The sequence below is a fragment of the Sciurus carolinensis genome, chromosome 11 (assembly GCF_902686445.1).
Source record: "Sciurus carolinensis chromosome 11, mSciCar1.2, whole genome shotgun sequence".
Taxonomy (NCBI): Eukaryota; Metazoa; Chordata; class Mammalia; order Rodentia; family Sciuridae; genus Sciurus; species Sciurus carolinensis.
The window spans coordinates 78,085,658-78,098,508 of record NC_062223.1 but is presented as its reverse complement, the minus strand read 5'-3'; the positions used below and the strand labels follow the sequence as shown (position 1 = coordinate 78,098,508).

The 12,851-nt window shown below is 50.9% G+C and overlaps 1 protein-coding gene across 2 annotated transcripts in view; it reads right to left on the bottom strand.

The window, feature by feature from the left end:
* Positions 1-899: 899 nt before the first annotated feature.
* Dgat2 (diacylglycerol O-acyltransferase 2) overlaps positions 900-12,851 on the bottom strand; it is a 29,647-nt gene continuing 17,695 nt past the window's right edge. For both annotated transcript variants that reach the window (XM_047518424.1, XM_047518425.1), the window contains exons 3-8: positions 11,472-11,579; positions 11,019-11,089; positions 5,664-5,868; positions 4,930-5,104; positions 3,485-3,687; positions 900-2,026 (exon numbers count right to left, since the gene is read on the bottom strand). In XM_047518424.1, coding sequence (XP_047374380.1) covers positions 1,872-2,026; positions 3,485-3,687; positions 4,930-5,104; positions 5,664-5,868; positions 11,019-11,089; positions 11,472-11,579 — 917 coding nt within the window. In that variant the 3' untranslated portion in view covers positions 900-1,871. The remainder of the gene's footprint in view (positions 2,027-3,484; positions 3,688-4,929; positions 5,105-5,663; positions 5,869-11,018; positions 11,090-11,471; positions 11,580-12,851) is intronic.

Sequence of the window (12,851 nt, the reverse complement as noted above, 5' to 3'; positions counted from 1 at the left end):
TAGCAAAGGCAGGCAGAATGGACATTCAAGCAGTAAAGGGGTTGGAATGTTGTCCCTTGGCCTTAGCTGGGAAGGTTTTCCAGGGGCTTAATTAGTCACTGAACTAAAGGAGCAAGAGCATAGAAAAGTGGCATCTCCTGAGACCTTGTAACCACTAGGTGGCAGCAGGCCTGGCCACCCGGCTTTTTGGTGTAGCTGGAGCCAGGAGCAGGAAATATGATGAGAGATCTGTAAGGAACTTCCAGCTCAGTCATTCTAGAACCTTCCAGTTGGACAGCAGCCCTCTATCACATAAGCAGGCAGTTTGTCCAGCAGCTCCCATGACCCTGGCCTCCTGGTATTCACTCCCTTGTATAATCCCCTCCTCTCAAGCATGAGTGGGACCTAGATGCCTGCCTCTAATGAACAGGAATAGCAACAGGATACCACTTCCAGGATTCAGCTCTGAAGCACTGTGGCTTCTGACCTGCTCACACACTCTGCCTACCAGCCCTTCTTGCTCACTCCATGAATCCCGCAGCTATGTCACGAGCTACCTTATGGAAAGGCACACATGGCAAGGAATTAAGGGAGGTCAGTGATGAAGTGTATCCTGACATCAACCATATGAATGACCTTGGAAGTGGATCCTCCCTCTCTCCGAGTTTGAGACAACTGAGGCCCTGGCCAATACCTAGATTGTAGCCATGGCAGAGACCCTGAGCAGAGGACCCAGCAAGTCCTGGACTCCTGATTCTGAAGACTGTGAGAGCAAATGTTTGAAAACAGTAAGTTCTGAAGTCATCTGTTACACAGCCATGGAGGAGCAGTATACCAGAAGGTCCTGCAGAAAGCCCAGCTAGGGGCGGTCCTCCCCATGTGTGGCAGTAGGACACAGACACAGCCCCAGCAATAACGCCTGAGGGTTTTTGTTTCCATTTATTTGTCTAGGAATATACAAAAGTCTGACACGGTACAATGATCTCATGGAGAGAAAACAGAACACACAAAGGAGGGGCTAGGCTTCCTCCCCCCACCCCCTCAGAAAGGCACATATATGTAAGGAATGGGTTCGGGGCCTTCAATCCTGGGTTGTACAGGAGGTCAGGTCCCTCTGTGAACGGAAGAGGGACTCTTCTTCACACCAAACTTGGAGCATGACTCAGGCAGAGCGAGGCCACCGGGAAGGATGTGCTCCAGGCCAAAGCTGTGTGTGTGGAGTCCATGCCATCAGCCTCCTGAACAACACCAATCACTCCAACCAGCATGTGTGACTGGATAATCCAAGATATGGTGCCTCTGGGACAGCCCTGTCACCAACACAGTATCACTGGAGGCCAGTCCAGGCTCAGATTTGAGAGACTGGAGTAGGTTGAAGGGGCAGAGAAGAGACTCATACTGGAGTATTCCAGATACTCGCCACTGCCCTCCCAAATAACTGCACCCTCTGCATCTTCCCCTCAACAAGAAGGGCCTGTCCGGTAGTCAAGCATGGGGTGGTGGGAATAGAGGTGTTTGGGTCAGAAGTGGCTTCTGCCTCTCATCCCTAGAAGCAAGAGCAAATCAACTAACTGGCCTGAGTCATAAACGGCTGTCCTTCTTCCCCAATTAACCAGGAATGAGCTTTCTCTGTCATTTTGGGAGGAGAAGAAGGGTTGCTTGAGAAACCATAAAGGTCCACCTGTATTAACCACCACCTAGAACAGGACACACTGGAAGTGAAAGAGCTTGAAGTATTTTTTCTTCTTTAAAAAAGATCTAACATTGTAATGGTTCAACAAATTATAATTTCTTTAAATAACCCACAGACACCCATGACGCTTCCAAATTTACAGAACAAAAAGCACGATATGCAGCCAGTTCCTTCCAGTAGCTGGCCCCCAAGGGCTAAATCAGTTCACCTCCAGGACCTCAGTCTCTGGGAGGCCAAACTTGGTCTTGTGCTTGTCAAAGAGCTTCACCAGGGCCTCCATGTACATGGCGTGGTACAGGTCGATGTCCTGCTGGGTCGGATGCTCCAGCTTGGGGATGGTGATGGGCTCGCCCACTGCAGGGATGGGCAAAGGAGTCTGGTTAGTCAAAGCCGTTGGACACCCCCTTCCTGGGTGTCTACTGATTTCAGTGCCTGTGTTATGTGCTGACCATATACCAGAAACTTTGCTTCATCTCAGATTGTCCCTTTTATAGATGAGAATACTGAGGTCCAGGAACTTGGGAAGGGTCCTGCCCAAGGCAACACAGCCTCTGAGCAGCAGATGAAATTAATCCATTGCACCCTGCTAGAAGTTCCTGTGAAAGTCACAGGATCAAGTAAATGGCTTTGCTTTTGCTCTTCTCTGGGTGAGGCACATTGCCTCTTTGAGCCCCAGTTTCTCATCTGTCACATGGGGAGCCTTCCTCATAGGGCTTTTCTAAGGATTCTGTGTAGAATGCTTTGAAAAGTGTTAAGGACAGGAGAGGAAAGAGACTGACACTCCCACACTGTTTAATTTTTGTATTCTGCTCCATCTGCAGAACCAATCTACCCCTAAGGTCTGCAGGGCTGTTTCTGAGATTTCTCCCAAATCTGTGTACTTCTATCTCCATTGCCACTCCCTGAGCCCAAGATACTGCCACGAAAGCCTGGAGACTGACCTTCCCTGTCCATGTCTGCCCATCCTCAGCAGCCCCAGAGATCACTTTAAAATGCAAATTTGAATCTCCCCTCCCCAATACGTTCCAGCAGCTTTCCATCCTCAAGGCACAACCAGGGGACCCTGGGCCCTCTGCAGCACCCATGGGGGAAGCGTGCCTACTACCTTGCTGCTGCTTTGTCTCTGACCACTGCACAGAACAAACACCTGCCTCTGATAGTGCAAAGTATCTGTGTGAGCTTTGGCCTTTCGAGTTCTCTGCTCAGGGTCACAAGCTCCTATGAGATCACCAGCTTGTGACTTTTAACTCATGCCCATATGCACGTAATGCACAGCTCCTCAAATACCAAAATAGGTAATTGTTTGAATCCTATAAATTGTCCTGAAGATACCTGAAACGACACGATGCAGCTGAGGGCCCCGTGTGGCCAGGCTTTGCCACATTTTTCTCCCAGGTCTATGCGCCAGCATACTCATTTTTTCCCTTCTGTTCTCAAAAATCCACACAATCTTTCTTTCTGTAACTTCACTTAGGCTATTGTTCCTATCAGAAATTCTCTTCTCCCTTCTTTTACTGATTAATTCCCATCAGCAGTGCAGGTAGGGTCCCCACCGATAGGTACCCCTATGCATATCCCCATCACATCCCCAGAGATGTCTGCCAGAACACTGTCTTCCCCGATAGGCTGGTGGGTGCTGTAAACCACCTGCAGGTCTTGTTTCCTCACCTATCATACTGCTTGGTTCATAGCAATGGATCCGTGCCCTTCACCCCCCTGCTGACCACTCCCATCAGCACCCAACACATTGAGGTCCTCATGGTTAAGAGTACAGCCATCAGGACAGCCCTTGGTGTACAGGTTGGGACTCACCAACAGTAGTGATGGGCTTGGAGTAGGGTACCAGCCCCCAGGTGTCTGAGGAAAAGAGGCCTCTGCCGTGGAAGATGCAGGGAGCGAAGCCTATGTATTTCTGGAACTTCTTCTGGACCCATCGGCCCCAGGAGCCCTCCTCGAAGATCACCTGCTTGTACACCTCATTCTCCCCAAAGGAGTAGGTGGGAACCAGGTCAGCTCTGGAAGGGAGAAGTCAGGGTCTGTCATCCTCCATCCACTGGTTTCAGGTCTTACTGTCAGCCCTAGAAGCCCTGGGCCCCAGCCAAGCCACCCTCAGGCCTGGGGTAGACTAGAACCTCATGTCCCCTCACAACCAGATTCTGGTGTGCACCCTGCCCACCTGCCAGTGCCTGGGGACACATCAGGACTCAGTCCTGCTCTGGAAGGCCTACGTTTGCCCTCATCCTGAAGGCCTGCCTCCCCATCCCTCCCCACCCCAGGGATCTCTCAGCCCTGAACTCATCACTGTGTCCTAGCCTCAGCACACTGTGTTGTCACTATCTGTTGCTACTCCTCCCTATCATTTGCACTCCCTGTCAGGGTCTGATTTGACCACCCCCAGGGCTGGGTTCTGCACAGCAGCCTCTTCGAAAGTATGAAGATAGGGTCCTAACAGAACAAAGAGGACAGCTGCTGTCTCCTGAGGCCTTGGTGACATGGCCTAGCATCTTCCCTAACTTGTATGACTACAGGCTGCACATCTCCCTCTCTGGCCTATGCACTGCTGGAGGTCTGTCACCCCAGACCATCCTCTGGGGTCACCTGGAACCCAGATCTGGGAGGAAAGCAGTGGAGCTGGAGTACAAACAGCATGACTCTGCATATTATAACATGTCCCCATTCAGTCCCTCAGCCTCACTTGGTCTTCTCTAGTGGGAAATGGGGACTCAATCTCCTTACTTGCCGGGTTGCTGGGGAACCAAAGGGATGTGCTTGTCAAATGGAATATGCTGATCAGGTGGCAATACAAAATGTGCCTCTGGTTTTCCACAAAGGGTCACAGAGACCCAAGTCACCCAGCTCCTCTCTGCGTGTTCTCAGGGTCACCTTCCAACAAACCTTCCCTGATGTTTCCAACATGGCCATCCTCCTCCCTGGCCCCTTGCTCTCCTCACAGCCCATCTGGCTCCAGATGGTAAGTTTTCTGCAGTCCTGCATATGAACATGGCCTTCAGTCTACTATAAAGGCCCAGAGGCCACAGGCTACAACTTTGCTCCACCCAGACACCTTTCTACACTTGGGAAAACTTGGCCTAAACTGTGCTGTCTGGGCTCCAACATCACCCTCTGCTTCTATGCTTTTATGCCTTCAGTGGTGGTGGGGTTGGCTTTGCCTCTAAAGGTCAAGGGACCTACTGCCCTGGGCTGAGGCAAGTGCTGGAGGGGTGCGTGTGTGTGTGCGCGTGCAGGGAGGTACTTACCCATGGCGCAGAGCCAGCTTCACAAAGCCTTTGCGGTTCCGCAGGGTGACAGCATTCTTGCCAGGCATGGAGCTCAGGGACTCGGCTGCGCCCCCGACTACAATGATGATGGCATTACCACTCCCGTTCTTTGAAAGCAAGTAGTCTATGGTGTCCCGGTTGACAGGGCAGATGCCTGTAAGACAGGGAAGGGCATACCGTCAAGATTGCTCACTGATGCACTCCCCACCCCTTGCGCAAAGTCAAGTGTAAACAGAAAACCCTGTACTTGGGCCCCAGACCTAACTCACCCACTTAGAAGTTGTACTACCCTGTATAAGCTATTCATTTTCCTGAGCCTCAGTTTTCTTATCTGTAAAATGGGGATGATGCAAGGTTCTTTTGGGAACTCATTAATTCACTAAACTTCCCCTGAGGTTCTAACTCTGCCAGGCTGATGCCAGATGCTGGGGATCCCAATGTGTCAATGGGCAGGGGACAACAACAGTGCCATGAACCACAAGGAGGCTGTACAATGGACAACATGAGGACTGGGCACCCAGAAAAAGGACTGTCAGAGGTGGCTTCTGGGGGAGGCTATTAACCATGGCACCATGGGGCGACTCCATGAACCGCTCTCCTGCTCAGCCCTGACCCAGTGCATCTGCTGCAGGTTGCAGCTCTCAGCACAGGACCCTGTCAGCTGCTTGACGGGGAGGCTCTGGGCAGCAGAGACAGCAGGGATGAATTCTTACCTCCGGACATCAGGTACTCCCGCAGCACAGGCATCCGGAAGTTGCCAGCCAGTGTGGCCAAGTAGGGCCTTATTCCAGGGAACTTCTTGCTTACTTCTGTGGCCTCTGTGCTGAAGTTACAGAAGGCACCCAGGCCCATGATGCCATGGGGGTGGTATCCAAAGATGTAGTTCCTGGTGGTCAGTAGATTGTGTGTCTTCACCAGCTGCGAAGAAAAATTTAAGGTCAGACGCAACTGGCTAGGAAAGGGGCACAGGGACACACTAGAAGGTGGGGAAGGGACCTGACATGCCCAAAAGGATGCAGTGGCTCTCCACACCTAACTTCAGACTCTCATCTCTGGGGTCAGGTGGTTGGCAGCACATTTGGACTATGATTCTTTGGAAGGGGGACATTTTTTCCCTCATTCCACAGTTAAACACATACTCGGTCCACTTATTCACACTCCACTAGCTTCATGCCTTTCCTCCCTCAAGGTCCCTCCCTCCTCACCACAGCCAGAACAACTGCTCCAAAATCCAAATCCAACTCCTACCACTCTCAAACTAAAGAGGGGGTCCATCCTCCCTTAGGGTGAAGTTCAAGATCCTTAGTTAGGCAAGCAGGGCCTCAACTGCAAGTTCTGCCTGCACCAGCAGCCTTCCCAGCCCCAGAAGAGAGGGTCTGTCTGGCCCTTGCACCCTAAGGCTCCTCGGCTGCCCCCAGTACAGCCCACCTCCTACTCCTCTGGCCCAGACAAGAGGCAGTGCAGCTGGTCTGAATGGAAACTTCCTGCCAGAAGCCAGGTTCAGCTCAGGTTCTGAGGCAGGAAGGACAAGAGAGGGTGACTATCAGCCCTGTTCCAGCCAGACCCGGGGGTGCGGAGGGGAGAGGTGGCTAGCCGAACGGCTGTGGCAGTCAATGACCTGGTCTGTGGTACTATCAACAAAGTTGTCCTGGGATGCTCCAAAGATTGACTGGCTTCCTCAGGGTCTACTGCCTACCCTGCAACTGGTGTTATGGAAGGTGGGGTGGTACAAAGTGTCCCTAAACCCTAAGCCTGAGACACCTACCTATCCTTACAAGGAACATGATGGGGGTGGGAGAATCCTGAAAGGGAAGATAAGGGTATTTTATTTTGTTCAATAAAACATTATTTTTTTCACATTAGTCAAACAATCCCTGCAATACCTCTACTCTGACACATTGGTCTTAATTTTTTACTTAAATATGCACATGCCCCTTTTCATAAACCATGAACCTGAGGTTATAGGGTGGGTATCATTTTTATATAACTTTCTACCAAATACATCCGAGCTATCCGTCCTGACCAAAATCCCTCAGTCTTCTTGTGGTCACCTGGTTCTGCTGTTGCACAGCTATGCTATATGTAGCAGCACTGACTCACACCCCAGTAGAAGGACATTTTAGAAATAGCACTTCAAGGGGCTGGGGTTGTAGCTCAGTGGTAGAGCACTTGCCTAGCATGTGTGAGGCACTCAGTTTGATCCTCAGCACCACATAAAATAAAAATAAATGAAAGTATTGTGTCCATCATTTATAACTAAAAATATTTTTAAAAAGAAATAGTGCTTCAATAAATACCTTATCTTTCCCACATATCATGAGATAAGCTTCTAGAAATATAAATATGTCAGTCTTTTCAGCTTGCCCTGCCTCAAGCACATTCCTAGCTAAGTGCTTGACACTGTCCCTTTCTTGCATTGGAGCCAGCTGGAAGCAAAGTCCCCAGCCATTGGCAGAACATCAAAATTTTCTCTGACTCCAGATTTGGGGACCTCCTGGCTCAGTGAAGGTCCCTGTGATCAGTTGAAGGGGGGTACAAGTGCTGGTGCTGGCCTCAGAAAATAGAAATCCAAATCTTCAGGTGACACAGGCCTAAGAAGGATGGATCAGGACACCACTGGCCACTCCACAGCAGCCAATATGTGTAAGTGTGAGCCAGAATCCCTAGTTTTCAGCCCCTGCTGCACGGGACACTTGTATTCTTGTCCCCACTTTTGCCTTTTTAAGTTGCTCAAAAAGTCAACCAGGCTGGGTGCAGTGGCACATGCCAGTTATCCCAGTGACTTGAGAGGCTAAGGCAGGAGGATGGCAAGTTCAAAGCCATCCTCAGCAACTGAGGGAGAAACCCTGTATCAAAATAAAAAAATAATAAGGGCTGAGGGTGTGGCTCAGTGGTAAGGTGTCCCTGGGTTCAATCCCCAGTTACCAAAACGAAACACAAAAAAACAAAAATCCAAACTGCTCTTTGCTGCCCACCAAATAAATGAGGAACAGCACTGGACTTATCCACCATCAGGGTCGGGGTAGCAAGGGCACAGGAAAGAGCCCTGGTTTACAAGAACTGTGCAAGGCTGTTGTTTGGCCTCCTAAAGAGGTCTGCCCACCTACTTGGGTCTCAGTAAAGCCAGAATTTAAAGCACTTTGGGCCAGTTTCCACGAAAGGAGGGTAGGTACTGAGTTAGGAGCTGAAGCAGCCACTATGGGACTGGAAACTGCTCCTGAGCTTACAGCCAGGATAGGTGTGTCCCAAAGGGGTCAGTAGAGCCCTGAAGATCTAGGCCATTCCTTGGATGACAAGGTGGAAACCAGGGCTCAGAGTAAGGAGCTGCTGCTTTTTCCCAGAGGAGGAGGTAACAGTGAATCATGTCTGTCTGGATAAGGCCACCCAGCTGTGCTTTTCCCTGGTCTTATAATGGAGATGTGTCACCTGATGGAGCCCAGCTGGCTTTCTAAATCATTTCCTCCCTCCCCAGGGCTCTAGGTGATGGGACAAATGGTTAAATGAGGTACCCTGGGGCACTGTGAAGCTTAATGTCCCTTGGTGGGGAACCCAAAAGAATGAAGGCAACTGATACAGCTTTTTTTTTTTTTTTTTTTTTTTTAAAGTACTGAGGATTAAACCCAGTGGCTCTTTAAGTTCCCAGTCCTTTACTTTATTTTATTCATTCATTCATTCATTCATTCATTCATGGTACTGGGGATTGAACTCAGGGGCACTCAACCACTGAGTCACATTGCCAGCCCTATTTTGTATTTTATTTATTTAGAGACAGGGTCTCTCCAAGTTGCTTAGCACCTCAATTTTGCTGAGGCTGGCTTTGAACTCACAAGCTGCAGAGATTATAGGCCTGCACTACCATGCCCAGCTTATTTTTCATTTTGAGACTGGGTCTCAAATTGCTTAGGGCCTGGCTAAGTTGCTGAGACTGGCCTGGAACTTGCAATCCTCCTGCCTCAGTCTCCTGAGTCACTGGGATCACAGGTATGTGCCATCATGCTCAGCCTGGTAAAGCTTTGAAGAAGCTTTCCTTTACAGTCTCTTCCCCCAAAGCTGGAGAGAATGTCCACTCTGGAGGAGGAGGAAGGATACCACTGCTGAAGAGTGTTGACCTGTCTGCTCTCATGTCCCCTGTTTCCCATGGCAAAATCCCAGCCCAAGAGGGGCCAAAATGAGCTTGGGACACATTCCTGGCAGGTCACTTCTCACACTCTGCCTCCCAGGCTGGGAAGGTGCTCTGATAGCTTGTCCTACCCTAGCCCCATACAGAGGAAGACACTCAGGCCCAGGAAAAAGCAGAGATTTGCCTAAGCTTACACAGCAGGGCACAGTGGCAGAAGAAGAGAGGAACAGAGGACTGAGAACAGGGCCCTGAAGCAGGCAGCCCAGCTCCTACACAAATCTTGCTACTGACTTGCTTTGTGACCTTGAGACAGTTCTTTCTATCTAGACCTGCTCTGCCCATTTGTGAAATGAAGCAGTTGGACAGTCTTTCCCAGTCTCCTTTCCAAAGGTCCTGCCTGTGCCTCAGGGAGAGGTAACGGGGCACTGGCTGCTTCTCCTCCAGGCAGCTGGCAGTACAGGTAGCTAAGGCTGACACCTAAGCACACCTGTACCAAGAAGGGATGTTCTCTGGACCAGTTGAGCTGCTCTGGTGACAAAGAGCAAAAAGCCACAGAGAAGAAAGAGGGGAGGGGTGGGTGGTACAGTTGGAGATCCTCATATTACATAACCAGTGGCAAGAGGCCAGGTAAAGAGGGTGGGATGGGAGTATCACACACAATCCTACAGAGTGTCAGACCTGACGTAAATCTCCAAGGTCAAATCCTCCTGGAACAGAGGGGAATCTGAGGCCACAAGGGGCAGGACCAGAGCTCAGCACAAGCCTCAGGTGGAGGCTTAATGTCCCAGGCTGGGTCAGACCCAGCCTGGCTTTGTTCCTGGTGCCCACGAGCTCTCAGAGGGCCAGCATGCACAAGCTCTGAAGTCTCCAGCTGACCTCTTAGAAAAGCGATGTGAGGACATGGGGACCTGCTGTGCAGCCTGGACAAGTCCTTGCTCCTCTTTGGGACTTAGTTCCCTCACCTCCAAAATGAGAGGGTTGTGTCCAATGATGCAACATCCTCCCAACAACAACAGCCTCCAACTGTTGACAGTCAGAGCAATGGTGGTCAGGAGAGGGAGGAGAGGGAGCCCTGATCCGGAGGAACGGGAAGGTCCTGAAAGGACTGAGGTGGGCAGAAGGAGCTGGCCCTGGGGCCGTCCCCACAAGCTGCAATGCCATGGAGGAATGCAGGGTTGCCTGGCCATCTCTCCCAGGCGGCACACCAGGTTGTGCCAGTGGCTGACTCACAACAGCAAACGCACACCGCCCTGCGTCACACACCAAACTTTCACACTCACGTGCTGCCTCTACCTTCTGTCCCCTGCGTCTGCTGGGCGGCCTCGGCAGCGAGGGTGTGCCAGGCTAGGTGCTGAGTGAGCCGGCTGGACAGGTCTTTCTCCTTTGGGGAAAGCCTTCGGGATGCTTGGGTTCTTCCTCTCCTTTGTCCCCCTCCACAGCTCCTCTCCCCCAACTTTCAAACTCGGGGCATATGTTCTTCCTGTTTTCTCTACCTTCTCAGTGCCACGCTCCTAAGGCAATTCTGGGCACACCCCACCTGAAGCCTTCTCCAGCCACTCTAGCTCCAGGGGTCTCATCCTTCTTTCACTGTCCATCATATTGCCTGGGCCCCAATTCCCATAGCCATGACCCCAGCAACTGGCTGAGAGAAGTGACACTCTGTTAAGACCTTAGAAGGAAACAAAGCCCCTCACACAAACTGCTGAAATATTAGTACTTTTCCCTGAAGTCTTACTTTTTCTCTTCGTATACATATACATATCTGGTTTGGCATATACATATCTGAAATTGCCTCCAATCCTGCATAAAATCAGTATGAACAGATGCTCACAATGGGAGAGCCCACATAGTTCAATGCCACACATGTGGCCACTGTGCATGCATAGGTTAAGGTCTGAATTCAGATTTTCACCCATTCCCACCCTCCCAAGATAGCGTGAGTCTTTACCTGGATGGGAAAATAGTCTCGAAAGTAGCGCCACACAGCCCAGTTTCGTACCCACTGTGATCTCCTGCCACCTTCCAGGAAACAAAATACAGTATTGGGAAGAAGTAGGGGTGAGGGACATTTGGACAAGGCAGATAAGACACAGCCAGTCTGAAACCCTGAGGTAGGTGACTGTCAGCTCATGTGGCCTTTGTCCTTGCTTACTGGGACCTTTCCCACATATTCCCTCCCATTATACAAATTCTTGACTGAGGGGAGCTCCCACAGGGACCAGGATGGTGCCCTATGAGGAGCTTTTAACCCCCCACCCAAAACCACTCCCTGGACTAGCCCAGTGCTTTTCACAAAGAAGGAGTTAAGAAGAAAAGACAGAGCCCACAATGAGGAACCACAGCTGTGCAGGAGGGGCAGCCTTCCAGGGCCAGGGAGTGGGGTGGGAGACCTCGCTCTTACCTTTCTTGGGCGTGTTCCAGTCGAATGCCAGCCAGGTGAAGTAGAGCACAGCTATGAGCCAGCAGTCGGTGCAGAAGGTGTACATGAGGATGGCGCTGCAGGCCACTCCTGGTGGGGGGCAGATGGCCACAGGTCAGGCCCTGTCCTCCTGGCTGGGTCTCAGGCTCCCCTCTGGACACTGGTCAAGTGTTTCCTGTGGCTCTAAGCTAGGCAAAGACAGAGCCACAGCATGGGGGCCCACAGTCCCTACCCCTGGAAATGGCTAAGGGGGCGCTCGACCCACAGGACATGAGCCTCAGCTCTTGGATTTTGAAAGGCTGGTCTGGTGCTGACAGGCACCTGGGTTCCATGTTTTCTGGGCAGTAACACCAAAGGAAGGGGACTTGAAACTGTCCTTATTGTCCCTCCTTGGATGTCCTGCCTACACCATAGCCCAGCAAAGTTACTATGGGTAAGGGGAGAAAATATCTACCATGTGCCTCTCTTGACTTTTCAAGACTTGAGCCTAACCACTGAATTACTGAAGCAAGGTGACATTTACCCCCTTTTAAAATTTTACTTATTTACTTATTGTGGTGCTGAGGATTAAACCTAGGGTCTTGTATATGCTAGGTAAGCACTCTACCAACAGAGCTATATTCCCAGTCCTAGCCCATTTTAGAGAGAATACTGAAGTTAGGGAGGGGAGTAACTTGCCCAAGGTCACCTGGCAGGATGGGTCAGAGCCAGGATTCAAACTCAAGTCTGACTCTAAAGTTCATATTCTGCACTAGGCTTTAGAAGTTCACCAAAAAATGAGAAATTTGAGACTGCTGCTGGAGGGACCTAAGAGGGGACTCCTGCCCCAAGAGGAGGGCTGTCCCCCTTCCAACACAACAGAGGGCCATGGAGTCCCAGGCCAAAGCTCAGACCCTGTCAGTATTCCTCTCATCAAAAACCTAACAGGACACTTGAAGACTTCCCTGGGGGCCAGCTTCCATTTGGTCACTGTGTTCTGGGCCTGCTGGCCTAAGTTTGAATGAGCTGGCACTGGAGGGAAGGAAAGCTGATGCTGGGCCTGGTTTATTTCTTGGCTCACACTTGGATGCCTCGCCAGGGCTTCTCTCTTTCCAACCACAGCCTTCAAGGCCCAGCTTAGATCCCATCCCTTCCAGAGTGCTCCCTAAGATCACAAGGATCTCTCACCTCTGAACTCTCCACATTAGGGAGGGACCAGATCTTTGCTCCCTGGCACTCAGCACAAGATCACGGGGCAGGAGGAACTCACGCTTGATAGAAGAGGGATGGGAGAGGCCAACTCTGTGTGCCCACTCTCTGCTGAACACTGAGCTTCCTGGCCTGGGAATTCCATGCCATCTTCTCCCTACTATGCTGAGCTTC